The 26,031-nt window shown below is 56.0% G+C and overlaps 1 protein-coding gene across 50 annotated transcripts in view; it reads right to left on the bottom strand.

Moving 5' to 3' along the window:
- The window catches only part of CELF4 (CUGBP Elav-like family member 4), a 298,871-nt gene that overhangs the window by 7,131 nt on the left and 265,709 nt on the right, over positions 1-26,031 (bottom strand). For 3 of the 50 annotated variants that reach the window (XM_049112703.1, XM_025429046.3, XM_035718918.2), the window contains exons 4-13: positions 23,462-23,590; positions 23,043-23,122; positions 22,526-22,669; positions 21,312-21,459; positions 19,241-19,390; positions 15,467-15,532; positions 14,350-14,433; positions 9,335-9,418; positions 4,372-4,450; positions 3,871-4,042 (exon numbers count right to left, since the gene is read on the bottom strand). In XM_049112703.1, the coding sequence (XP_048968660.1) occupies positions 3,871-4,042; positions 4,372-4,450; positions 9,335-9,418; positions 14,350-14,433; positions 15,467-15,532; positions 19,241-19,390; positions 21,312-21,459; positions 22,526-22,669; positions 23,043-23,122; positions 23,462-23,590 (1,136 nt within the window). Of the gene's footprint in view, positions 1-3,869; positions 4,043-4,371; positions 4,451-8,528; positions 8,674-9,274; positions 9,419-14,349; positions 14,434-15,466; positions 15,533-19,240; positions 19,391-21,311; positions 21,460-22,525; positions 22,670-23,042; positions 23,123-23,461; positions 23,591-26,031 lie in introns of those variants that run through there. The other 47 variants (XM_049112704.1, XM_049112707.1, XM_035718919.2 and 44 more) reach the window with 30 other exon arrangements.

The raw sequence follows: 26,031 nt of genomic DNA, 5'->3' as shown, positions 1-26,031 counted from the left end.
TGGGGACCAGAGCGTGCTACTGATCTCTGTGGCAGAACAAGGGACTTGGGTATTCTGCTCACTGGCTGTCCCCATTTTTGTCCAGTCTTCCTACCTTTTCTTCCTCCCTCTTACTTTCCTGATAAAGATTTCTTGGAGAAACCCACACCTTAGTAGAAGATAACAAGCCCAAGCAGCCAGAGGGGCAGGGGTAGCAAGGAAGCCAGGAGTGTGTGGGGAATCACACTCTCAGAAGACATCAGGGTTTGGGGACCCAATCTGACCCCACCCTACGCGACCCAGGCCTTACATTATGGAACCGCAACACCCAACCACGCTCCCCACAGGTGCCCTGCTGGGGCCCCCTCCTCCCCTAGCCCTGCCACTCTTCTTCTTTTTCTTCTTCTTCTTCTTCTTCTTCTTCTTCTTCTTCTTCTTCTTCTTCTTCTTCTTCAAGATTTTATTTATTTATTCATGAGAGACACACACAGAGAGAGGCAGAGACACAGGCAGAGGGAGAAGCAGGCTCCATGCAGGGAGCCTGACATGGAACTGGATCCAGGGACTCCAGGATCACGCCCTGGGCCGAAGGCAGGTGCTAAACTGCTGAGCTACCCAGGGATCCCCCCTGCCACACTTCTGTTCTGACCAGGCTCTGGCCCCCAGCTGTGAACTTTGCCTTCAGCATTGTGGGTGGCCAGTGGGGCCCTGAGATCCCTCCACCCAGTCACCAGTAGCTGTGGATAAGCTACCAAGTGGCTGAGGGCTGACTCTATGTGACGCCTATACCCAGCCTCCGGCTCTGCCTTCACTGGAGAGTTCTTCCTCCACAGACCCCTGCCTGCCTGCCCATCCAAGCTGGGCTCTTGCACTTTGCATACCACTTTGCTCCTAGCTATGGCTTGTCCCTCCACCCCTATCAGCTATCCTTGCCCTTTTAAGCACCCAGGACTCATCATTTGCAAACACCCTTTACTGGCCTGCAAAATCGTGAGTTTTTTAGCTGCTTTTGCTTGCTGTTTCCTCCACTTCTCACTGCAGTCCCCAAGCCTGTGCTTTGTCTCAGCATCTCCTTCTGCTACAGCCTCTAAACTCTTAGGTTGGAAAGCCTGAAATCGCTGTTTGTTAAAATGCCATCTAAATGGATTAAAGGTCAAACTTTATTTGTAGGAGTTATGTTACATCATAGTGTTTTAGAGAACTGTTTAGTAGGGAGGAACCCAGAGAAGTGAGATATCATGACATGTTCCCTCAGATATTTAGGACAAGACTCTGGGGTGTGAGGGCTGGGGTGAGGATAATTGGGGAGGGGGTGTCATTCTCCTTACTTAACGGCATTTAGGAGCACAGCTTCTGGAACTAGGCTCCAGCTTCAAATCATAGCTCTACCACTCAGGAGCTGATAGTGAGTAACTTAATCTTTTGTGCTCATCTCTAAAATGGTAATAAAAACTGTCCCCAAGTAGACAGTTATGCCTTACACTTGTAACCTGTAAGAACTTGGCCTCACGTATGGTAAGCACCCCTCTGCTCCTCTCAAGCCTTCACTCCAACTAGGACTGCTGGATGGTTCTACCCTGTGGGCCACGTCTTACTTTATGTCCCAAGCAACAAATCTGTCTTACTTACCCCCTCCCCTGGGAACTTCTCTGACCTATAGGTTCTATCCTTGCTTGGGTTTTAGTTGCATGTAGGTCTAGGAAGCTAAGACAGGCTGCTTTCTTGGGAGGCACAAAATGCATCCCCAGGGGACCCTCAGAATCTCAGGGCATGGCCCTGGAGCACACCCTCCTCTTTAAAAATCCTCTGATGACTCCAACACTTCGGTTTCATTAGTGTAGACATGGAAGCCAAAGAGGTCGTGCCTTAGTGGCAGAGCTAAGTTTATCTACAAAAAAGAGCTCTCTCTTCAGAAAGGGCTACTTTCACTGACTGCTCCCCCCACTCCTATGGAACTGTACCCACTCATAGGCTGCTTCCTGCAGTCTGTGCTCACAGAGCCAGAAGCTTATGCTGGCAGGATGGTGACCTATCCATCTCTGCATGCCAGCACCAAGACAAGTCCCCAGGGCTGAGAAGTGCCACACTCTGAATGAACATCTGTGTAGGCATCTTCACACGAGCCAAAGATGGGCAGGGGCGGGAACTCAGGGGTGGGTTTAGCTTTTCCAGCCTTGCAGAGATTAGAGGCTCAAGCACCCTCTTTGAGTGTGGGTGGACAGAGAGTGTTCTGCTGGTAGTGGTAGGATTTGAGGGGAGACTGGGAAACGGGAGATCTCCCTCCCAAACTCCAGACTCTGAACCTCCATGTGAATGTCTAACTCTCATGTGCTGTGTCTAGGCTTCCCCCCAACCCCCTGACCCCTCTTCATCTCTGGTCATGGCAACTCTACTCTTCCAGTCACTCCAGCCAAAAGCTGGGTGTCATCCTTGACTCCTTCTGTCACACCCACCTCCAATTCATTATAAAAGGCATCCTTGGCTCTGATTTCCAAAAATGTCAACACTAACTCCCTCCTATCACATTGTCTGCTGTTGCCTGGACTGAGTGGTCCATGCACTAGACTTCTGCTTGGGGTCCTGTAGTCTATCAACACAGCAACCATCAATCACGCTGAAATGCAAGTGGGTCACACCACTCTTCTACTCAGAGCTCTCCAACAGCTCCCCAACACCCACCGCCCCTCATTTCAGAGGGGAAGCCACAGTCCATACGATGGCCTGTAGGTCCCACATGAGGTGGGACCTCTGGGATCTCCTCGCCTGCCATGCCCCCATGCTTGCTCCCCTCCAGCCACTTGGTTCTGTTGTTCTCAAACATACCACCTGCCCTCTCCTTGGAGCCTTTGCACAGACTTTTCCTTCAGATGAAAGACTCACTCCTCCAGATGCTGGCATGACTCCCTGCCTCACCTTCTTCAAGTCTTTGCTTGAATGTCACTCTCTCAACAAGGCCTATCGTTACTACCTGATTTAACTGTAACCAGCAATTTGTGGTTGAGATTTACTATGTAATTTACTCCTTGGTTGAGAGATGGGCATTGTTTATTGTCTGTCTTCCACTTCCAAGGACAAGGGTTCTTGTCGACCTTATCCGGTGCTGAGTCCCAAGGACCTAACAGTGGAGGGGAGGCGGGGTAGAGGGCTGGGAGGCCTGCCTCTGGCCTGTGGGTAAGCTGGGCGGACAGGTACAGGAGCCCACAGCAATGTGGGATACCAGGCTGCAGGAGGGCCTAGCACATCTCACTCTACCCCCACCCTTTCCCAGGAAGCCACTTCACCCAGGGGAACAAGTGGCCTGAGAGAAGAGTAGCCAACTGAGTCTCCAGCGGCAAGGCTGGACCCAGACTGAGCAGGAAGGGGTGACAACTGCCCACTCCTCACGGCCTCTGCAAAGCAGGCAAGGTAAGTGGCCCCAGTGCTAGGGTGTCCCCCTCCTCAGCTTCTGCCCGACTGACTGAGCTACGGAGAATTGGGGGGGGGGGGGTGAGGGGGTCAAGTGTCCAAAGGCCACCGGCCCTTAAGGCAGGAGTGATGGGGAGGGGAGAGCCAAGGAGCCCAGGAGAAGGCCCCGGGAGACACGCACAGCTCCGGCGCCCAGTCTCCCAGCCCGGAGCTTGCCGCAGGCTCGCCTCACCGCGGGGTTTGCCGGCGTAGCCCGCGACGCACAGCCCGGGCTCGCCCCGCCTCCTCGGAGGGGCCCCTCCCTCCCGCTGCAGGGGTGGAGACCGCGGCTCCGGGCCTGCCCCGGCCCCGGGGGAGCGGCAGCGGGGCTGGCGCGGCGGGTCCAAGGCAGGCGAGGGTCCGGCTCACGAAGGCCAGAGGCGCGGCGGGTCCGAGCGCTGTCCCTTCCCCAGCCCCCGGCCCCGCGCCCCGGCCGCCCGCGGTTACCTGTGCGAGTCCTGGTCTCCCCCGGGGGACGCTCCCGCCGGCGCTCAGTAGGGGCGATTGGCGTCTTTGGGCCGCTTCAGCTGCACCTTGAGCCTCTTCATGCCGATCTGGAAGCCGTTCATGGCCTGGATGGCGGTCTGCGCGCTGGCCGGGTTGTCGAAGCTCACGAAGCCTGGCGAGACACGAGGGACGAGGGCCTGGGTTTCCACGGGGCCGCCCCGGCGGGGAGCGCGGGGGGCCCGGGCGGGCGGGCGGGCGGCGGCGGCGGCCCCTCCCCGCGCCCCGCCGCCCCCCGGCGGGAGGGGGCCTCGAGGCTCCTCCCCTCCCCGGGGCCCCCGCCCGGCCTCGCCCCCCAGCCCGCGGGCGCGCGCGGCCCCTCCCGGGGTGGGCCTCCCGGCTCCACCGCGGCTCTGCGGGCGCCACTCTCCGGGGCGTCCTCGCCCCCCACCCCGGCCGGCCCCGGCACCTCAGCCCTCTCCGTCGGCGGGAGGGCGGACACACCTGCGGGTGGAGGAGCTTATTGGACACTGTCCTCCCTGACAGGAGGGGGCCTGGCAGCGGGAGGGCACGGGGTGCCGGCCTGGGGAGAGAGAGGAGTGCGAGGGGGAGGGAGGGGGGCACCCCGGAGAAAGCCTCTCCACCGCCGTTCCCAGCCCCCCCAGGGCCGCCTGGCCGCGGGGGAGGGCCGGGGCTGACCGTCCTCGCGGCCCTCCCCCTCCCGACACCTGGCCGACACCTGGCCGACACCTGCCTAGATCTGCGCCCAAGGGCTGCGGGCTCCTCCCTTTTATTTAATGAAATTCCAAGCCCTGGGAGCAGGTGCTCTGGCCCTGGATTCTAAGCACCACCAACCGATGCATCCCCCCGTGAACCCCTCGAGGTATCTATAACAGCAATACTAGTAGAAATGAACACTCTTAGTAATAAGTTAGCGGAGAGCCCTCTCTGTGGACCAGGCACTGCAGAAGTGCTTTCCACGGGGTCACTCCTCCCGACATCCCAGAATGAGATACAGAAACGTCTATGGCTCCCAGTCACGACATCTGAAACAAGCAGTTCCCAGCCGCGGATGGGTAAGGCTCTGAAAGTCAGTTTAGAAGCCACCCTTTGGGAACTCTGAATGCGTCTCCTTAGAGATAAACACTACATTTTACATCAGCATTTCCTAAACTGGCCCTAACGGTCCTCCTGAGAAAGGGGCTTCTGTGGTCAAGTAAGCTTACCACCATGCCCCTCTGGGACAGTTCAAGGCACATTAACAAATAACCCCACACACACACCTCCCACCCCAAGTTCTCCAGTAAATAAACCTTTATAGCTTTGTTTGCCTAGTATTTCCTGGAATTTATTTTACTTTAGAGGCCCTTTCTCCTGTAAAATGGACTTAGATCCTGCGAAATATATGAAACTAAGTTTGGCGAGGTTCCCAGGCCATTCTGCAAACATGTCTCATTTAGGGTGCTTGTCCCCAAATGGCCTCTGGGTATATAAGTGATAGATGTGCAGACCCCCACTGAAGCAGGAGCTGTTTCCTTGGCTAACTGTCCATGGTACATTGGGCCTGTCCTCAACCCCTCCCTCCCTCACCCTACCCATGCGGTGACTCTTTTTACCTCTGCCCTAGACACCACCTCCACTGGTCTCTTTCCCCTTTCTCTTGACTCCTTCCTGCTTTTGCTCACATTTGCTCACACTTGCTCTTGCTCTTGCAGCCGTGAGCCGCCAGAGACGTGTGTGTGTATGCGCGCATACACATGCAGTGAGTGTACTCAAGAATGGGTGCACGTGAGCTCAGATGGAATTGGTGAGTCAGGCCCAGAGAAACATAACCGACATCCGTACAAGTCCATATGCCAAAACAGGAGAGATTCTGGATTGCCCATAGTCAGAGATCAGCACAATCACCCCCCTGGCCAATCCCCCACCCCATCGACCTCTATGCCTGATGACTGCAGTCAAGTCTTAGCAGAGCAGAACAGTTTTCACACGTGTGAACTCATTTAAGTCTGTTACACTGCTTGCTCTCCTCCAGATTTGGGAGGGGTGGTGGAACTAAAGCTTCTCTCCCCGCTGGGACCAGATAGCCAACTGAAGGTGACACCCCCCTCTCTCGGACTCTACCTCGCCACCTGACCCCTGCCCTCCGTGGCACCTTTTTGCAGGAAACAAGTGTGAGAGCAAAGCAGGGAGGAGTTGGGGGAGAAAGATAAAGAGGCTGGAGGTGCTATCTAGGGCAGAGGGGTACAGGGAGAGACAGCCAGCCAGTGAGGAGAGTGGAAGACAAGAGGTCCTGGAGGGAAGAAGCCCAGCCTTCCTAGGAGAGGTTAAAGTCCCTGGAAGTCAGAGGTTGGGAAGGGTTCCGGGCTCAAGGGAACTTTTCTTCCTCAACTAGTTTTGGTAACTGGTGAGTAGTCAGGGCCACTGGACAGGGCTCTGGACACCATCTCCCATTTTTCTGGTTTTCAGGACTGTGTTCCTCCTCCCAGAACCTCCTGCCCCATCCCTCCCAGCCCTGAGAAGGCTCCTGCTTCTCAGACTGTGGGAAGCTGAGTGCAGAGGATGGATGCCCTCCTGGTGTCCCCCCAGCCCTTCTTACAACATAGCAACCATTTATGCTGCACATCAGCTCAAATGTGGATGATTCTGTTTATGCTTATAAAGACAAGTGGGGTCTTTGAGGGACTCGCTTTAACATGGAACCACATTTACTCAAAGACAATCCTCCCTTTGGGGAATAAATGGGGCTCTAGCACCTCCTGAGGGTCTGCTCTGGGAAAGCCCCTCACACACACCACCTCCGGTAACCCTCAGAGGGCCCCTGAGAAATGACCACCAACATCCTCATTTCACAAATGAGGACACTGAGGCTCAGACTGAAATGCCCTGCCTGGGGGCGCCTGGGTGGCTCAGTCGGTTAAGCATCTGCCTTCGGCTCAGAGTCATGATCCCAAGGTTCTGAGATTGAGCCCCATGTCCAGCTCCTGCTCAATGTGGAGTCTGCTTCCCCCTCTCCCACCTTGCTCATGCTCTATCTCTCTCTCAAATAAATAAACAAAATATTTTTAAAAAATAAACAAATGCTCTGCCTAGGAATGAGCCCTGGGGTTTGGCCAAAGCATGGAAGAATGAACCCAAGGGGCTTAAGGAGGAAGCACCAGGCAAGGCTGGCCTGGCAGGAGCCCATCCTTCTCTAAGGCCAGTGGATGTTTAGGCTAGAAGTCTGTTCAGGAACAGAGGAAAGATCCAGAGTAGAAGTATACAGAGGATGATTTTCAGAAAAAGCAGGGAAAAAAACTTTGGTCCTGGAGAATTTAAATAGGCAAATGGCGAGGGCAACGTCTGGGGCAGATTCCAAGTAAATGCCTTTGAAAAAATGGGCTGTGTTCTCACCAGGGCAGCACAAATGCTCTGGGGATCTGTCCAGAGACTAAGCCTACTGCCCCGGTGCTCAGCACTTCGTGGGCTCTTAACAGTGTCTTCTGACGTATGTGACATCTGAGGCTTATTTAAAGAGCAATTGCGATGATGTCCAGTTTATTGTTCTTACATCTGTAATTGTAATTTGTCAGCAGAAATACCAGTCAAATGGGGGAGGGGGTATGATCCTGTCTTTTTCTTTTGCCCTGTTTTCTCAAACCCAAAGAGAAAGGAACTGCCAGGATAACTCTATGCCCTCCAAGTACCCCACATATCCTGTGGCAGCTGCCAGAGGGAAGGGGACAAGGGTACCAAGATCTTGACTGCTTTGGGGAACATGCTTTAAAACCTCAAGCTGTTCACGGCTCTGCCAAGTTGGTCTCCAAACCGCAATCTCCCTAACATGTGTTGCTAATGTTGATACACACCTGTGCGGTCTCCCCTCCCGCATCCCAAGCTGTGACCGGGGTTCCCCAGGCAAACAGGCCCCTACTCTCCCCTTCCAGGCCCAGAATCTGGGGTTCAACATGGAGATCTAAGCTTCTCAGACAGCTCTGGTTCCATGTTGGCTCTCTGGGGACTGGACTCCTCATTCCTTGGGGACTCATGAGTGGATCTAACCTCAGGGCAAGGACCGATGGAGGTGGAAGAGGAAAGGGAATAAGGAGTGGTGGGGAGAGGTGTGAGAATGAGGTGGGATTCCAGGAGGTCTAAAGCAAATCCAAACACAGGATGCCCGACTGAATTCAAACTTCAGATATACAATGAATATTCGTTTACTGTTAGCATATCCCCAATATTGCATGGAACATAGTGCATATACTGTCTGGGACATACTTACAAAAAATGCATCCATTGTTTATCAGCAATTCCAATTTCACTGGGCACCCTGTATTTTATCTGACAAGCATACTCCTAGATCCTCCCAAGTCCTCTGTCCCATCTAGCATACTGCCACCATGCACATTTCCTAAAAGCTGTATTTTCATTCTAGTAGTCTCAGGTCAAGGACCTCCCATCATCTCCTACTGCCTCCATCCCAGAAGCAGCATCCTCTTCTGACAGGTCAACCCTCCCCGACACAGCCCCTCCCTCACTGCCGGCCTCCCCTTCTCCCTTCTCCCAAAGCCTCCTGCCGCTTCCTCATTCACTGTCCTTCCCCGCGGCTCTGCTTGGGCACCCATTCTGTTCTCCCTCGCGGAACTCCCTCCCCTTCCTCACATCTATTTCCATCCACCTGCCTTTCTCTTTGCTCCATTACTTGGTGCCTTGCAGACTTCAGTGCTGCGGAGTAGGCATGATTTTCAGCTAAGCTCAGACCTGAGGCTTCCTGAGGGCAGGACCAGTTTGCTCTTCCTGACTCCTCAGCAATGTGGCTCTGGTGGCCTGAGGGAGTGGTGGGGGAAGGAGGGTTCAGTGGATGGCAGGAGGGGAGCAAAGAGCGGGGTAGACAGAGAAGGGCGGCAGGGGCAGGATGGAGAGGTGGAGGAGGCCAAGGGGCAGGCAGGACAGGGGCCTCAGCTGACAGACCCCCACACCAGGGAGCATGCTCAATATAGAACCACCAGGGTCTCTATGACTGTAAGAGGAGGGGATGCTGGGAGAATGGACTCTGCTTGATGACCCCCTCCCCCCCCCCCCCCCCCGCCACACACACACACATACACCCTGGCCCAAGGTGACTCCTTCCCCTTCTAGGTGGGTGGAAACTGGTCCTAGTGGAGGGCTGGGGGCGGGGAGGAACCTATAGGGGACATGGGGAGCTAGCAGGGTGGAGGGGCAGGAGTGGGCAGGGAAAGCCAAGAAGCCAAAAGAACAGTAGCAGAAAGAGGAAGGGTGGGAGATGGAGGCTGGGGGCTGGGCCTTAGGGAGCACCTGGGGTGGGGGCGATGTGAAGGAGCAGGTTAAAAGCAGTCGGACACCGGTAAATTGGTGCGAGCACCGCCCTGTCCTGGGTGAAGCTAGTTGGTTTGTTATCTTTACCCACCAAAGCATTTACTTTGGTTAGTCGCCCGATCCACAAACACTTTCGAGGAGATGACATTACCGAAAGGGAGGAACATCTGCATCAGCTCAGCGTCCCCAAACTCCTGGGGCAGATGGTAGATGAACAGGTTACAGCCCTCGGGCCCTGCGGTGGGGGAGGGGCGGGGAGGAGGGATGGCGGGGTTGGGGGGGAGAGAGAGACAGAGGAGAGGTGAGCGAGTTAGGCAGCGGCAGCAGGGAGGGGGGCAAGGTTGGGAGGGGGGGTCTCATCCAAGATCCAAGGGCGGCCACTGAGGAGTGGGAACTGCTGAGCCCCAGTCAGAGCTCTGGTCTCCGCCCTGCCCTTGGGGAAGTCACTGAGCCTCTCTGTGCCTCCGTCACCTTCCCTGCGAAATGAACCTGTCATAGGGCGCCTGGCGCCTGGCTCCAGGGGCCCAGTTAACGAGGGAAGGGGGTAAATGTGCCAAGGCCCCATCAGCGGGGGAGAGGGGTGCTGAGGAGAGGGAGGCCTGGGAGGGCCCAGCCGCCCTGGGCCCAGCCCCTGCTCTGGAGCCGCCCAGGGGCAGCCCGGCCGGTGGAGGCAGCCAGGTGAGAGGCCTCATTCACCTCTGCCCTCGGGGCCAGGCCCCAGCCCTGAGCTCGGTGGCCGCTGCTCTGGCCCATCTTTCTCCACAGCCCGCAGCTGCTCCTTCCCATTGCTGCCCGGCAGGCCCGCCTTCCCCACCCCAAACCTCACACTCAGCCCCTGACCTGAGTGCAGAAATCCAGACTTGCTCTGCCTCCTCCAGCAGACAGGTGCACGGGAGGGGCTTCCCGGCTGGCTGGGCCGTCAGCCTGCGTACCCACATGCCTCCTTACGTGGAGCTCCCCACTGCCCCCCCCACCAGGATAACCACCCTGCCCCTTCCATAGCAGGAACTACAGGCCAGGCTCCTCTAAGCCCTCCGTGTGTATGTTAAGTTGCTTAGTCTTCCTGCAGCGCTCTGAGGCAAGTGCTGTTGTCACTCCCACTAAACAAATGAGGCAACAGAGGCCCAGAGAGGTTAAGTCACCCGCCAGAAGTCACACAGCTGGGGGTGGGTGGAGCCAGGAAACGGACCCAGACCATCTGTCTCTGTAGTCTGTGCTCTCCTCTCTACTTCTCATAAGTCTCCATGCCCCAGAAACACTGAACACCGTTCAGGCCTTTGGATTTCTGAAATTTCCAGATGGCTAACGAGTTACATTTTTTCTTTTTAAATGACCAAAATGCTCCATTTTCACTTTGAAATAGAAATCTTTCCAAAATGATTAATCTATTTCTTGTCATCTTAAACAGAGCACGCTACGTATTTTTAACCTTTTAAAATGTGGTTGTCCCAATGATTGTTTCCAACCTGTGGAGGCCATGCAAAGGAGGCCGCTGCATTTGTTAAAGATGTCCAAGAACCAAGGTTCTGACCAGAGGCTGGCAGCAGCTAAGCGTGAGCTCGGAAGTGAAGGTAGTAAGAGGTGGGCAGCTCCGTGCCTTTCATGAGGGCCAGAACCGTGTGGTGCTTCCCTGGGGCAGGTGAAGCTGCAGGTAACCCCCTTGGGGAGCAAGTCTCTCGACCCTCACTCTCCTCCTGGCTCCCTCCTCTGACCACCAAAGCCACCCTCTGAGCATCTGACCTCCTGGGTCCCAGGTCCCCACCCTGAACCTTCTTCCGGCCCTCCTCTCACCCTCAGCCTCCCCTCCGTGCACCACGGTCTCCCAGGCAAACTGCCAGCTGGCGGCGCATTCAGAACCGGCGCAAGAGTGCTCCCTCCCACTTCCTGGGATCTCCACTGTGGAACCCCCCAAGCACTGGGGTGCCCTCCCCTCACCCCATTTCCAACCATGCCAGGTACTCACTGGTTCATACCCTGTGAATGTGTCCCTGGATGGTCCCCAGCTAGATGTGAGTCCTCGTGGGGCAGGAACCAGCTCAAAGGCCTAATCTAAGCCACACCTCCTCCAGGACTCCCACCCAGATACTCCCCAACCTCTCTCTTCAGAGTTCCTTAAGTCTACAATTTGTGGTCTGGGGCTCTTTCTCCTTTAGGTCTGGGAGGTTTCCTCTCCAGCCACATTGGGAGATCTAGGGACAGGGGCATTTGCCTTCTCTTGTCCCCCAGCACTGCCTTCCTTCCTCCTTCCAGCTCATCCGTAAGGTCTTCCCTCACTGTTCCACCCCACACAGCCACCTGCCTTGAACTTGGGACCCTTGCTTCAAGTTCTGCATACTGCTTTAAGTGGATGTTATGTTTATTCAACTTAAAGGTTCCAGAAGCCTTTGAGGGCAAGACCCATAGGCTCATCTCATCAGTATGGTATGCAGCTGAGCTTCACAGGACCAGCTCTCCTGGCTCCAGCCTAGCACCCCCATCCTCCACCCCTCAACAGGGAGCCTACACATTGCCTTGTACTCCCAAGTCCTCCCTGCATTTCCTCATCCACAGATCATAGAGCATCCAGATAGATGGCATCAAGGACTTTGGAGATCAATCTGGTCCCACCCAGCCTTCTGAGAAATGGTGAAACAGAGCTCCAGAGACAGAAGGTGGCTACCCTGACCATACTGCAGGCCTAGGTGGAGCCAGGACTAGAGCACCCCTGAGGCCCATCTGTGGAGCCTCCTGGTGCCTCTTGGTTTCCAGGCTCAGCTCAAAGACAAAGTTCTGGAAGGAGGGTCTCTCCAGGAACCCGTGTGTCCAGGTATATCAATGACATTACACATTGGGGAGATAACCATGATAGAAAGGGCCAACCACTGGCATGGCTGGAGTAACACAGCCTTCTTTCTCACCTATGCTTCCTGCAATACTGTAGACATGGCTTTGGGCTGACTCCAACCCACCCTAGCCTGTCTCCCCTCCCCATCCCATCCCCAGGCCCCAGCTCACCTCATACTTCGCAGCCCCCACACCTTTGCTCCTGTCCTCCCTGCCTTGACTGTTTGTCTCCCCATCTCTGTGTGCTAAAGATCTCATCCTCCCAGGCCCTCGAAACCTTCTCTGACAACCCCATTCCTAGCGCCCTGAGCTCACCCTTGTATGAAGCCTGGCTCTGTACACATCTGGGTCCCTGATTCAGCCCTCCTCATGCCCTGCTCTCTCATGGTGCCTCATCCTGGGCTCCAGTCAGGGAGAGTGTGGACAACAGTGTGAGATCCCACATCTAAGAGGTGGCTGGAGAGGGACCTGGGGAGCAGGGCACAAGGGCAGGGGCAGAAACCACGCAGAGATGGAAGGAAGGTATAAGAAGTTCAGAGTGACATAAATGGGGTAGAGCAGAGTGTAAGGGGGGAGGAGCAGGGATCAGATGGAGGGCCTCACTCTGTTCAAGGCCAGTGCTAGGGACTATCCTGTGTGTTGGTCAGAGCAGCACTGACCTGCAGCTGTGTGTGTGTGTGTGTGTGTGTGTGTATAGCAGGGTTTAGAGACCGCTAAGCCCACAGGCCAGAGTGACGCAGCATGCTGACTGCAGGCTGAGGGGGGGTGAGCCTGAGGCCAGTGGGGTGGCAAAGGCAATAGCGCCCGAGGGCACAGTGCTCTGTTCTGGGCCTGGGAAGGATGAGCAACACTGGGGCTCCTTGACGCCACCCCTTGCAGCTCTGATCTGACTGATGTGGCACTAGAAGAGCTGGACTAAGGGGAAGAGGGACAGGGGCAGAGCAGGCTGGAGGGCCACAGCCCAAAGAGGAGACCCTCTGGTAGAGACAGGGCATCTGGACCAACCCCCAGGCCGCTTCAGCAGCAGGGGGCCTGGGTGTCACCGAGAGCTAGAGAGGGCTGTGCTTCCAGGCAGCGGGCATGGCCTGCCGCACACTCCTCTGACGTGGCTCTCCTGGGCAGGAAGAGATGACGATATGGATCTCAGAAGCTGCCCACTATGTGTAAACTGGGGTGGTGGGCATCATGGGCAACTTTGGAGGGGGACAGTTTGGTGAAGGAAGGGCTGTGTGCATACAGTGAAATCCATAAGAAATTGCTGGAGTCCCAGTCAGACCTGAGCTCCTTAGAGCTTCATGCTCGCCAACAACCAATCCTCACTACCCTCATTCTACAGGTGAGGACATCAAGGGCAAGGATGGGGAGGTGCCATGCTGGAGTCAGACCCAGACGGATTTGCTTCAAAGCCCAGGCTCTCAGCCATCTGGGGACTGTGTGGGGCCGATCTGACCAATGGATTTGGACTCACAGAATCCTGGGGTCCTTTCCAGAGCTGACCTACATGTTCTCGTCTGCTGCAGGGACTATGAGGTGGTTAGCTGAAGACCACTGGGATCCCCTGGCCAAGTGGGCTCCTGGGGCAGAGGTGGTGGTCTAATTGGCAGGGTGACTTTTGTCGTGGGACAGGGAAAGCAAAACGTGGTTAGTATTCCTGCTTCTCACAGGGAGCTCACTGTGTGCAGGCTCACGGAAGCCCTGAGGGTGACCTTATTTCTCCAGCCTCCTGTGGGGCTCGAGGCTCTGGAATGGGAGGACATTGTTGATCTTTATTAGATCCCAGCCTCCCAAACCCCACTGGCCTTGCCTGGCCTGCCCTGTGACCTGTGCACACCAGGACCTCTGGATGTGATCTCCTGAGGACCTCTTCTTCCACTCGGACTGCACTGAGGCACTCCCACCTCTTCACCTGGCCACGGAGTCCCAGCCCAGGAGCTCCAGCTGTCTCTCCCGGTCACCCAGAGGATCCAAGTTCTCCTGCCCATGATGAACAGGTCTCCCTACTCTTGCCCCACCTGGAGCATTCCTACTCCTTCCCTTCCTCTCCACTGGCCAAATCCCGCCCATTAGAGGAGGGGGGATTCTTGGACCCCACCTCTCCCAGGATTCTACCTTCCTGACCTCCTACCACTTGGGCTTACGGAGCTGCTGCCCCTGAGAAGCCCACCTCCATGCTTGGATCAGAGAGTGCCGCATCTCGCAATCCCGCTGTCTTCCCTCACCCTGCTCCACACAACACACAAACATGGTCACCTTTTAAAAGAAACACCCCAGCCAGAGGCCCAAGTGAGCAGCCTCTTTGGGGACAGAAGGGGGTGGGGAGGAAGCCCCAGCTCAAAGACTCACCTTCTCTCTGTTGCTGGGGGATCATTGGAGGTGGCTGAGGAAAGGCCTGGCTTATCTGACCATAGGCAGCAGGGTAGGCGGCTGCTGGAGGGCCAAAGACAAGAGGCAAGAGGGAGAGACGGCGACAGTGACACGGAGAGAGACAAAGGGAGAGGCAGGGAGAAAGAGAGAAACTTCAGTGTTGAGCAGTAAAAGCAGACCAGCCAAAATAGCATTTTAGCTTAGCCACTTAAGATAAAGCCAGCTCAGTGTGTGTATGTGTGTGTGTGTGCGCGCGCGCACGTGCGTGCAAGTTGAGAGGGGGCAAGTTTATTCTGAAACAATGGACAACCCACCTGCATAGGTAATCCACAGTAACGGATCATCAAAAACATTGGAATGCCCAGACCAGATCACCCACTCTATCTGGAAGCCCCGTGCTCTGAGCCCCTGCTGAAGCTGGCACACACACCCTCCGCCCACTCCGATGGCACCTATGTGGGAGGTGGGGCGCCACCCAAGGTGTGAGCCTGGCCTCAGGGATCCTGCCCAGGGGCACAGCACTAAGTGGGACAAACCTGGTGCTTTCTGCACTCAATTGGGAGAGGGTCAGAGGTGACACAGGAATAGCCAGCCCCTTCCTCAGCCTGGCCTGGTTCCCAAAGGTGCAGGATCTGAGGTCAGAGCTCAGGGGTCCCAGCAGGTGAGAGAGCTTCCCCCTGAGCTCCAGATGTGAGAGGCCAACTCACTGAAACCCCCACATCGCCCTCAGGGGAGATCTCTCTGGCTCTTTCTGACACTGGCCCAGCAGGGATGAGATTATGGTGTGTGTGAAAGAAACAGGGAATCGTGGCTGACAGCATGCCTTGGGCTCCCTTCATTGGCTCATCTGCTCGCCCCAAGGCTATCTCTTCTCAATTCTTTCTCTGCCTCTGGCTGCCTCTCCTCCCTTATTCCCTGTCACCTTGCTGGAGCCCCACTCCTGCTGCCTGTGTGTGTCGGAGGAGGAGTCCTCTCCCAGTAAAGCCCTCCCGCCTTGTCCTCCCCTGCCCCTCCCCACCAGTTTGGGGCCCAGGCCTGGGGTGGGAAGGGGACACTGGTACTCGGGCATGAGGACTGGGGATGTGAGGATACTAACGACCTGCGTACTGCTGCACTCCAGCGTAGGCCTGCTGCAGGGGGTCCGCCGCGGTGGGGCTCTGCGCTGCAGGGGAGCCAAGGAAGCAGAAGTCAGCGGTGCCCACCCAGACCAGCCTCACTCCAGCCATGCCCACAAGGTGATGCTGGGGCCGCATGGCTCCCCCCAGCCACTGTGGCGTCTGCCTGCCCCCACCCTGACTGGGGCTGCAGCCCTGGGCAGGGGGTGGATCATGCAGAAGGCTGGGAAGGGCTGACAAGGAGATGCAGAGGAGGGCTCCACCACGAAGGGCTTGGTGGGAAGATACTCCCGTGACCTGGTGCTGAGAAGGGCTGAGGGAAAGTGGGCAAGGGGGCTAGAGGCTACCAGGGAGGTGGTATCCTCCTCAGGTATTCCCAGCACGAGGCATGGGCAGATCCCAGCTGGCTAAAATCAAGGGCCCAGGAGGCTTCATCCTGCCACTGTGTCCTCCTGGGCCACCCATGCCTGCTCAAACGCGGGCACCTCTCCAGGATCCATAGGGAGTTTGCACAAGGCATGGAGGCCTTGCACTCCAAGGCCACACCTGGGACACCTGCTGAGAAGTGGGGCCTAACCACACATATAAGATCTGCCCCATGGGCTGGGAAAGGAGGACCGCCCGCAGAAACAGAAGAGCCACATGACTGAGGACCTTCCTCCTACCCGATGTCATGAGTCTGGGATGTCCTCCATTCAGTGGGAGGAGAGGAGCCTTAGGCTGAAACTCTGGGCAAGGAACCTGGAGAAGCTGGACCGGGGAAAAGGCTTGGCTCATTTCTGTAGCCTCTGCTGTGTCCACAGGGCTGTGGGGAAAAGCCTGGCGAATGTGGGCACTACCTTTGGTGATGGGAGGGGGCTGGCCCTGGGGAGGTGACACATCCAGCCTCGGTGTGTTTGAAGCAGACTGAATAACACAGCAAGGCAGAAGGAAAATTATGTGGCCCTATCTGCCTGGCAACCCAGGCCGGCCAAGCTAACTGGCAGTGCTAGGCTCTGGGGCCCCCAGACTTCGAAGACTTCCCAAACTTCCCTTCTGAGCTCCTGTCCCTCAAACTCCGAGTAACATTCTGCTAGAACAATAGCATCTGAGCTTCAGCGAAGCCAAACGAAGATCGTGGGGCAGGAGTCCTTGGAGACAGCATGAATGGCATTGGGGAAGCTGAGCCCAGGAGGGCACTGCTCAGAGTGGGGAGCTGACAATGGGTCAGGATGCAGGTCCCCTCCTGCCTGGGGCTGTCTCGGGACAAAACCCTATCCCTCTGTGTCCCTCACAGCAGAGACTGGAGCCAGGAGCTCCCAGCGGTCAAGGGATGATGATGATGTGCTTGCCGGGCTGGTCTTCTCCTCCCCTGCTCCCTGTGCCTGACTCTTCTACCGGCCCCAACTCTGTGGATAGCCACAGCTAGCTTTGTCCCTTTTGTCCTCCCAGCTGCTCGAACACAAAGCACCTTTATGCAAATTAGAAAAAGGTGTCTTTTCCTGTGGCCAGTGTGATGGCCTATGCAAAATATAACCTGCACAACAAAGGGCAGTTCCCCCCGGCACAGCGTCAGGACCACAGCACGTGCTCTGCAAATACTGCCACGTAAGGAGCCAATGGTCCTTAACATTTGTGAGAGCTGCCCCTTCAGGGGTGTTACATGGCAGGAAAGGTCACACTGTGTGCTTCAAACATGATCTCCATGAGTGAGAGGAGAGAACAGAGAAGCTACCCAGGGGTAGGAAGTGGAGAAAAGCGTTTCTGAGACCCCTCTCTACTTCTCTGCTTAATGACCTCATTAGTAACTGCCAAAGAGTGAACACTTTGAAGGATCTCGCTCATTACAGCAGCTCCAAACTCTGCATTTAAAGATGGTAAATTAATTTTTTTAATGTACTACTTTTCTCCTTTCCTTCCCTCCATCCCTCCCTCCTGCTCTGGCAGGGAATTGTTTATGGGATGTGGCAGATTGTTACAAATGGGGAAGAGGAACATTTCCAAATTCCATGAGGGAGACAGCTCACACATGCCAGTTGGGGGTGGGGAAGAAACAGGTTTGTCAAAATCCAGAGATCCAGATGGGCTTGCAGGCAGGGAGGAGGGCAGAAATGAAACCACCCAGATGTGCTGGGGACTGTATCTCCCAGCCCAGGAGCCTGAGCGGGGAGGAGCCCAAGAACCAGGAGATTGGTGGGGTCTCTCCCACCTCCTGGCCTGCCAAGCCCCTCCCTGCCTCCCTGGCCAGCCTGGAGTCTTCATCCTTCAACGACATTCCAGATCCTGGCCCTGCCACTTCCCTCCAAGCCTCTCTGGCCTCTTCTCTAGGCAGCGAGAGGAGAGGTGTGGAACGAGCGCCAGGATCAGATCAGAGACAACACCAAGGGCAAAGTCAAGAAATTTCCCTCTATTTCTTGCTAGCACAGTGACCTTACACTCTGCTGCTGGTGGAACTTTCATATTCTACAGCTGTCTGGGCCTCACTCCAGACACTGAACTCAGAATCTCTGGGCTTCTGTGATTTTACGAAGTCACACAGAGGATTCCGATGAACAACCAGAGTAGAGAGCACTACTTTGCCCCCAAGCTGACCTCCTCTGACCCAGTTGGGGAACCTCCTCACCAGACCCTGGGCCCGCAGGACAGCCCCCTCCACAGGAGTGTGCTCCTTGTTCTTCCTCACCTCTCTAATTCCTACCTGCCTGATAGAGTTGATCTGGGCCTCCTCCTCAGAAAGCTCTGTTGGGCTTCCTCACCCTACAGAATGCTCCCTTCATTTGAATCCTTCAGCACCTCAGGCAGAGAACATTCACTCTTGATGACACTCTGTTCTGCTTTATTATCTCATTATGCTGTCAATGTATGTTGTATTTGTGGCTGATGCTGACCACCCAGGGGATAGGTCCATGTCCCAATCTCCTTCTGGGCGCCCCCCCCCCCTTTCATCTAGCACAGGCTGGGCGCCTATTAGTACTTATAGGGACTCTGTAACCTAATCATCTGCCCTCCAGGAAGGAGGACAGCACTCTTCACATCTCTATCACTTTGCCCCTTGCCAGTCTACTCTCAGGCTTTAGCTCCAGCTTTTCTAATGTCAGTCACTCCTGAAACCCAGAGAGAGCAACTGTTTCAAGTCAACTGGGCACTCTTGCCACAAGGGAAATGCTAAGTTTGAGAGAAACAAAGTTAATCCAAGAACAGGCTTCCTGGATCTCCTGTGCCAGAATTTATGCGAGAAGCCCTCGGGTGCTAGCCAAGGTTCTGATACACTGTCCGAAGTGCTGACCTTGGTTTTGTATGGATCCAGGGACCCAATTGGTACACACCGGCCAGACTGCCAATGTATATGTCTTTGCTTCCTTCCTACAAGAATTTTTTCTTACTTAACTCAGTACGATTATCTTTTTTAGCATCTACCTCCTCACTTCCTATGGGTCGAATTCACTCTCAATCAATTTGCAGTTACTAGCCTCTCTACCTGGTTGTACAACTGTATCTATTCTCTTCTCTTTCCTGACAGAGCTCCAGGAATGGGCTTCTTTCTCACCCTCAGATGGGCACCTCTCCAAGAATGAAAATTTCATCTCATTTTCCCAACCAGGGGCTCCCTGAAGGAGGGTAGGAGGCTAGCTCTCTCTAATCACATTTTGGGGTTCTCCCAAGGAACAGGCAAGAGGGCAGGAGCCATATGTTCCCTGTTATAACACCAAAGGCAGAGACAGAATGGATGAGGAATGTTGTGGCACGGGGAAGGAAGGGCTACCAGATATGCTTACCTGGGTAGGGGTGGATGCCATTAGCAAACACAGCTTCCGCAGCAGGTTGCCCGTTAGCCTGTGGGGGGAGGCCAGTGAAGCCGTTCACCCCAATGGGGGACGGGATGCTAGGCACAGCTGGTGCAGTGATGCCCGGAGGGGTGCTGCCACCTGGTTCCAGAGGTGAAGAGGGGTGGAGAAGGGCAAGCAGAACAAAAGTGAGGAAGGCCAACCCATGGAGCTCCACTTGTTGGCTCCAAGAGCCTGAGAATAGATCTAGACTTTACCTACCAATTCAATCCTATCTGTGAATCATGCCTTGGGTTATCTCCCTGCATGGTAACACCACTCATCCCAACTGTATCCATTCTTCAAGGCAGACTCCAACTCCAGCCTACCCCATAAAGACTTCCCTGACCAGTAACTGCAGCATGACTTTGGACCTGCAGCACATAAACTTCTCAATGTCCTTGACTTTGACCACACTTAATTTTCCTTTCATCTTTTTCAGTGGCTGTTGCTCACCCTGGCTAGGTCAGGATGGGCTGGTCCTCATTTAGCCACTAAGGAGCTTCTGAGTTGTTGGCTCTGCTCTCTTGTCTGAATCACCAAAGGGCTGATCTGCCTCCCCACCCAGGAGTTTTGCTACTCAGGTGGAGGAGATCTTAATTCTGATGTTGCCTTGCAAGTAAGGAGAGAGCCCTTTGCAGAGTCCACAGTTAGCCCTGTTCATACACAAAATAGACACTTCAGCCTCCTCCAATGGAAGCAAAGGTGATTCTCATTGTGGCAAGGGTAAAGTCAGGGACAGATGACGACACCGTGTGCCTTCCCTATGCCAGAGGTGGGTGGAGCCCCAAGTGTGGATGGCATGGTGATTGTATTGGAAAGGGCCTTCCTCTTCATGTAGGAAGCAGGGTCCCTCTACAGCTCCTGGATGTCAGGATAGCTGCTAGGCTGGTGTGGGTGCAGAGAGCCAAAGAAGCTTGATGAATGAGAGCTTGGGGTGTTGGGGCCAGCCCTTGGGACTAGAAAAGAGTTTCTTAATTTTGGCACCATCAACATTTGAGGCCAGCTATCTCCTTATTGTTGGGAGCTGTCTTGTGCATTGTAGGATGTTTGGCAGCATCACTGGCTTCTACCTACAAGATTACAGGAGCAGCTCCCTGCCCCCACCAGTTGTGACGACCAAAGTGTCTCAGGACATTGGCAGATGTCCTGGGGGGCAGCGGGACAAAGTTGCCCGGGTTGAGAATCACTGAACTGAACAATAACTAAGATCCAATTAAGAACATGCTTTGTGGGGAGCCTGGGTGGCTCAGTCAGTGAAGACTTTGGCTTAGGTCACGATCTCAGGGTCCTGGAATGGAACCTCACATCAGGTGCCCTGCTCAGTGGGGAGCCTGCTTTTCCCTCTCTCTCTTTCTCTTCCCCCCCCCGTTCAGGCTCTCTCTTGCTTACTTTTTCTCAAAACAAAACAAAACAAACAAACAAAAAAACCCTCTTTAAATTTTTTTTTAATTCAAAAAATTTTTAAAAAGAATATGCTTTGTGAAAGGGGTTATTTCCAAGCTCCCTGTCCTTTAATAACTCCTGAGGTCCTCTCCTGCTTGTCGTGCAGATGTCTTAGGAAAAGCCAATGAGTCAAGGTTGGGTTAAAGAAAAATGAAAAAATGGGGCTCCTTCTGTGGTCAGGTCGGGAACCTAACAAGGTCACAGAATACGCAAGGCTCTTTACCCCTCAGACCTCAAAGGGAAGTGTTTTCATGTGAACTTCTTTCTAGAGATCTATAAAAGAGATGAAGATTACTTACTTCCTGACATGGCTCAGTGACTTAAATGAAATTGTCACCACCCTGAAATCATGTCATTGATAGCATGGGGCCCGCATCCCATCTTCCCTTAGGTCCCCAGGGATTGGAACATTCTTAAGACAAACTTCTGGAGGATGAGGCCTGCTTGGGCCCATACATGTGTGCTCAGGCCATAGGAAGGTCCACTGGTAGACAAAATTGGCTCATCAATAGGTCCCACCCTGAGCACAGCTGTTTTCCTGCCTGGCCAGACCCTGTGTGGGTACCTGCGCACTCACCTGAGGTTGGGGTCATGGGTGCGGCCGCCAGGCCATTCATATTGAGGGCCGCCATCTGCTGCATCTGGGCGGCGGCGAAGGCAGCCATGGGGTTCAGGTAGCCGCCCTGTGCGACTGACGCCATTAGTGCCGCTTGCTGCTGCATCAGCTGGGGCAGAGAAGTGGAAAAAATATCATGCGCTTCCAGGGGGGCAGCCCTCCCCACCAGGGGCTCAGTTCTTGGACACCAGCTTCCTGGGCCCTGGACTCCAGGGAGTTCAGCTATATCTCTCCACGCCCACCGCCTGAGAGCACCGTATTCATAAGTAATGACAGGGTCTAGGGACTCTAAAGTTGTAGAAAGAGGGGGGACTGGCTCCATGGGTGCTGGTCAGCCCTGTGAAAGGTCTGTCATCCATGGAGATGTGACACCCAAAGCTCAAGAGACATGTTAGATGAGCCTCTGTAGAACTAACTTGGCATGGATTTGTTTAAAATGGTCCTAACTTGGAGTCTTGGGTAGAAGCAGCAGGAGAATCATGAGTAGAACTCTAGGCACCCCAGTGTTCTCAAAAAAGGTGAGTGGGGATTGGGTAGGTTGTTGACATGGCCAAGCTTGGACACTGCTGAAGAACTGAAGTGAGCTTACCTCTTTGGAACGGAAACCCTGGCCTACCTCAGTGCTATGCATGTGGGGGGCAGCTCAGGGGAGATGTGGACACAGCCGGCTCCAATGTGGAAGAAAGAAGTGGGTGGTCAGCAGCAAATGGCGGGGTCTGGGGGGGCACTGCAGGGAGGTGTGGACATGGAGGGCCTTGGGGGCACCTCAAAGGACCTCTGCAAGGAATGCCCAGGGGCCTTAGGACCCCCTTCCATGAGTGAGAGCAAGAGCGGTGACGTACACTTGAGCCTCTCTTGCCACTTCCCAGTGGTGCTTCCTAGGGTTTGACTAGTGGAAGAGCACTTGCCTGGCTCAGAGGCCTTCTCTCTAGCTTAGAAAAGGACAGCACCCCGCCCCCCTCCTCCTGGCAGCCACCCTTGGCTTAACCCCCTCTGGCCTCTACTGCCTGGGTTCATTCCTCAGCACTCCTACCCCAGGGCAGCAGGATATTCTGGGCCAGGAGCAGGGCTCCCCTCAGCGCTGTTAGGTGTCCTTGCTCTGTGGGGCTCTGAGCTAAGTGAGCTGGAGAACAGCTGCGCTCCCCCCAAACCCGCCGGGCTGCGCCCCCACTTACTGCCTGTGCGTAGGCGCCGTAGGCCCCGAATGGGATGGCCATGGGGTTGAACATGCCCATCTGGCCAGCCATCTGCTGCATTCGCCGCATCGTGCGCTCCTTGTCGGTGTCGGCAAACTTGACCACCAGACTGGACGAGGCTCCCTGCAGCCGTTACCGTGCGTGAGGCCCCCTCGGCCCGCCGCCTCCCCTCCCAGCTGCCCCCGCCCCCAGCCCGGACGCACCCGACCCTCTCCAGGGGGCACGGGGGCGGGGGGAGGGACCGGCGGCCCGGGGTCTTAACCCCCCCGCCAGCGGGTTTTATCTGGGAGCAGCCCAGTTCCTTAGCATCTCTGGGCCTCGGCGTCCTCGTCTGAAAGATGCCGACAGCGACGGAGCCTTCCGGCCTGGGGGGCTGTGAGCCGCGGGCGGCGGGCGGCGGGCGGGGCCCTCGGGGCTCTCGGGCTCTCGGGGCTCTCGGGCTCTCGGGCTCTCGGTCCCTCCGCCCCCCCCCCCGCCGGCGGGCCGCCCCACTCACCGGCATGGTCTGGCTGCCGTGCAGAGCGTTGATGGCGGCCTGCGCCTCGGCGTGGGAGGAGTACTTCACGAAGGCGCACCCTGGGGGGACGCGAGAGGCTGAGCGGCGCGGCGCGGGAGGGGCCGAGGGGACACGGGGACACACACACACAGAGACGCGAGAAACACACACCCCGGGAGACCTGGAGGGGCCCGAGAGCCCGAGGCACCCTTGGGCCTCCCGCCCGGCCTTCCCGCCGCCCTCGCCCCTTCCAGGCTCCTCCTCCGCCCGCAGGCGCGGGGCGCCCGGGACCCCGCGGGAGGCGAGGCGGCCGGCAGGGGGCGCCCGCGGCCCCGCCCCCCGCCCCGCCCCCCGCCCCGCCCCCCGGCCCCCGGCCCCGCCCCGGCCCCGCCCCCCGGCCCCGCCCCGCCCCCACGCACCCTTGCTGTTGCCGTCGGGCCCGCGCAGGATCGTGCACTCCTCGATGTTGCCGAAGGCCTCGAACAGGCGGCGCACGTCGTCCTCGGACTGCTGCTTGTTGAGCATGCCCACGAAGAGTTTTCTATCTTCTGGAACAAAATTAGGAGATGCTTACCCGGGCCTCGGGGAGCCGGGCTGCAGGGCACCGCCGCAGAGGGAGGGGGAGGGGGAGGGAAGAGCTGGGCAGGGAGAGGGCTCGGAGCCGAGGGGCAGGGCTGGGGCGGGGCGCAGCTAGAGCCGGACCGGCCACAGGGGGACGGGAGGGGGAGCAAAGCTGGAGGAGGTGAGGAGGGAGGGTTGGGTCAAGGGAGCGGGATGACAGCGACTGTGCCCCCTCCCGCCCGAGGGCAGACAGCACGCAGAGGGAGCAAGGCCCTGGTCTGGCTGCTCACCCAGGGCACACAGATGGCACACGGGTGGCACACGAGTCACCCGGCACTCCCTTCCTCCATCCTCTTAGACACACGCTAACTTCTTGAGCCACCTTTACCCACAGATGCCAAAATTAACTCTCAACAGTCAAATCTGCCACAGGGCCTTTGCAGAGGCTGTTCCCTCTGCCCTAAGTGCCTCCCACATCACAAGGCTGAATTCTTCTCTTCTTGTAGGTCTCAGTTTAAATATTGCTTCTTCATCGAGATCCCTCCTTCCTGCTCTCTTCTACCCTCTGTCTCACCTCCTCATGGCCCAGATTTCAAAGGACATTTATGGCCTTGCCTGTGTAGCTGGCTTCTGTCTAGCTCCCTGCCCCCACCCCATCTCCTCTCCCCCGGGGAAGAGACCAGGCCTTGGCTGGAGCCTCGGAACCTGGCACATAGTAGGCCCTCAGGACAGGGGCATGGAGTGGATGAATGAATGCCCTGAGCCATTCCCACGGTCACACCTTCTTTCTGTCTCACATTGTTTTCACCTCCATCTGGTGTCCCTTTCGTGGTCTGGCCCTTCCTAGTTCATGCTGCAAAATTTAGCCCTGGCACTTTTGGGGGAGATCTGTTCCTGAAGGCTGGGTTCTCTCACCAGCATCCCTCTAACCTGTGTCGAGTCCCAAGTGGTTTGCTGACCTCTTGGTTGCGTGTTTAGGGTAACAGGGATCATCACATTGGACTATGTGGATCCGCGACAGCTTGTGACTGCCAGATTTCCCATCCCACAAGCTTAGGGCTGGGTGACCTTAACTCCTCCCACTAAGCTGGGGCTGTGCTCCCTCCCCTTGAATCTGGGTGGGGCTGCGACTGCTCTAACCAATAAAGAATGGCAGAAGCGATGCCTGCTGATTTCCAAGCTAGGTCATAAAAGGGATCCAGTCCTACTTGGCTGTCTTCCGTAGCTTTCTCTAAGGAAGCCAGGCACCCTGCTGTGAAGAACTTACAACTAGCTCACTGGGAGAGCCCCCGGCTGACAGCCCACATCACCCACCAGACATGGGATGAATGAGTCTGCAGATGATTCCAGACCCCAGCCTTTGAGTCTTCCAGCTGAGGCCCAGACATCCTGGAGCAGAGATAGGCCTTCCATGCTGTGCCCTGTCTGAATTCCTAACCCGCAGGATCTGTTAGTAACAAATGGTTGTTTTACACCACTCAGTTTGGGGCTAAATTGTTATGCAGCCACAGTAGCTGGAACAGAATCCCTGTGGTAGCAGCACTCAGCAGGTACTCACTAGATGTTTGTTGACTCTTGAACGACTGACAAACACAGGGACACATAAGCCAAGGCTGTGGAAATAAATGCACACCCCCAAATTGCAATGGCCTTGGATGTATGGTTCTTTGGAAGGTGAGAGCATTCTGGGACCGTGTCCCTCTGTACTCAAGGTGGCTGATACCTTCTGCCCCAGGGAGTCCCCCCTTGTCCACACTGCCAGGTGAGTTCACACAGTGCTGAGGGGCTGTCCGGAGGTCCAGAGCAAAGCAGAGGAAACCAACAGGCCCCTGCACTGCTTCACAAGCCACTCCAGAGTCCTCCTCTTCATGAAGCTCTGACCTCTGCCCTCCCACTGAACACTGGGACCGTCCTCAATGATGAGGCCACTCTGGCTACCAGCTCCTTCCAGAGGCCCTGTAGGGCATTTTTGCCAGTTCCTGTTACCAGTTCTAGACCAGGACACACCAGCCTAGCCCTTCACCACTAGTGGGCTTCAGCCAAAGCTCTAGGGCCTGGAAACCCAGCCCTGCCAAGTGCCCCTGCCGGGCTGCTTGACCTGGCTTCTTGGGTCATCCCAGGGCTACACAGACCCTGGCCCCATCTTCAGGGCTCAGGGATTCCAAACTCTGGACTGGGAAACCAAGAGCAAGTAAGGAAGAGAGAAGGTGTGTGTGTGTGGTGGGGGGGGGAGGGGAGCAGTAAAGCTGAGAATGGGTGGAGGGAGATGGGGTTAGGGGCAGAGGGAGAAAGAAATGGTAGAAATGGAGTGAAAAGAATCAGAAACAGACAAAGAGGGGTGCCCAGGTGGCTCAGTCAGTTAAGCCTCTGCCATCAGCTCAGGTCATGATCTTAGGGTCCTGGGATTGAGCCCAGCATCAGGCTTCTT

The sequence above is a fragment of the Canis lupus genome, chromosome 7, assembly GCF_003254725.2.
Source record: "Canis lupus dingo isolate Sandy chromosome 7, ASM325472v2, whole genome shotgun sequence".
In the NCBI taxonomy this organism is placed as follows: domain Eukaryota; kingdom Metazoa; phylum Chordata; class Mammalia; order Carnivora; family Canidae; genus Canis; species Canis lupus.
The sequence above is the reverse complement of the archived record's forward strand: the minus strand, read 5'-3'. Positions and strand labels throughout refer to the sequence as shown.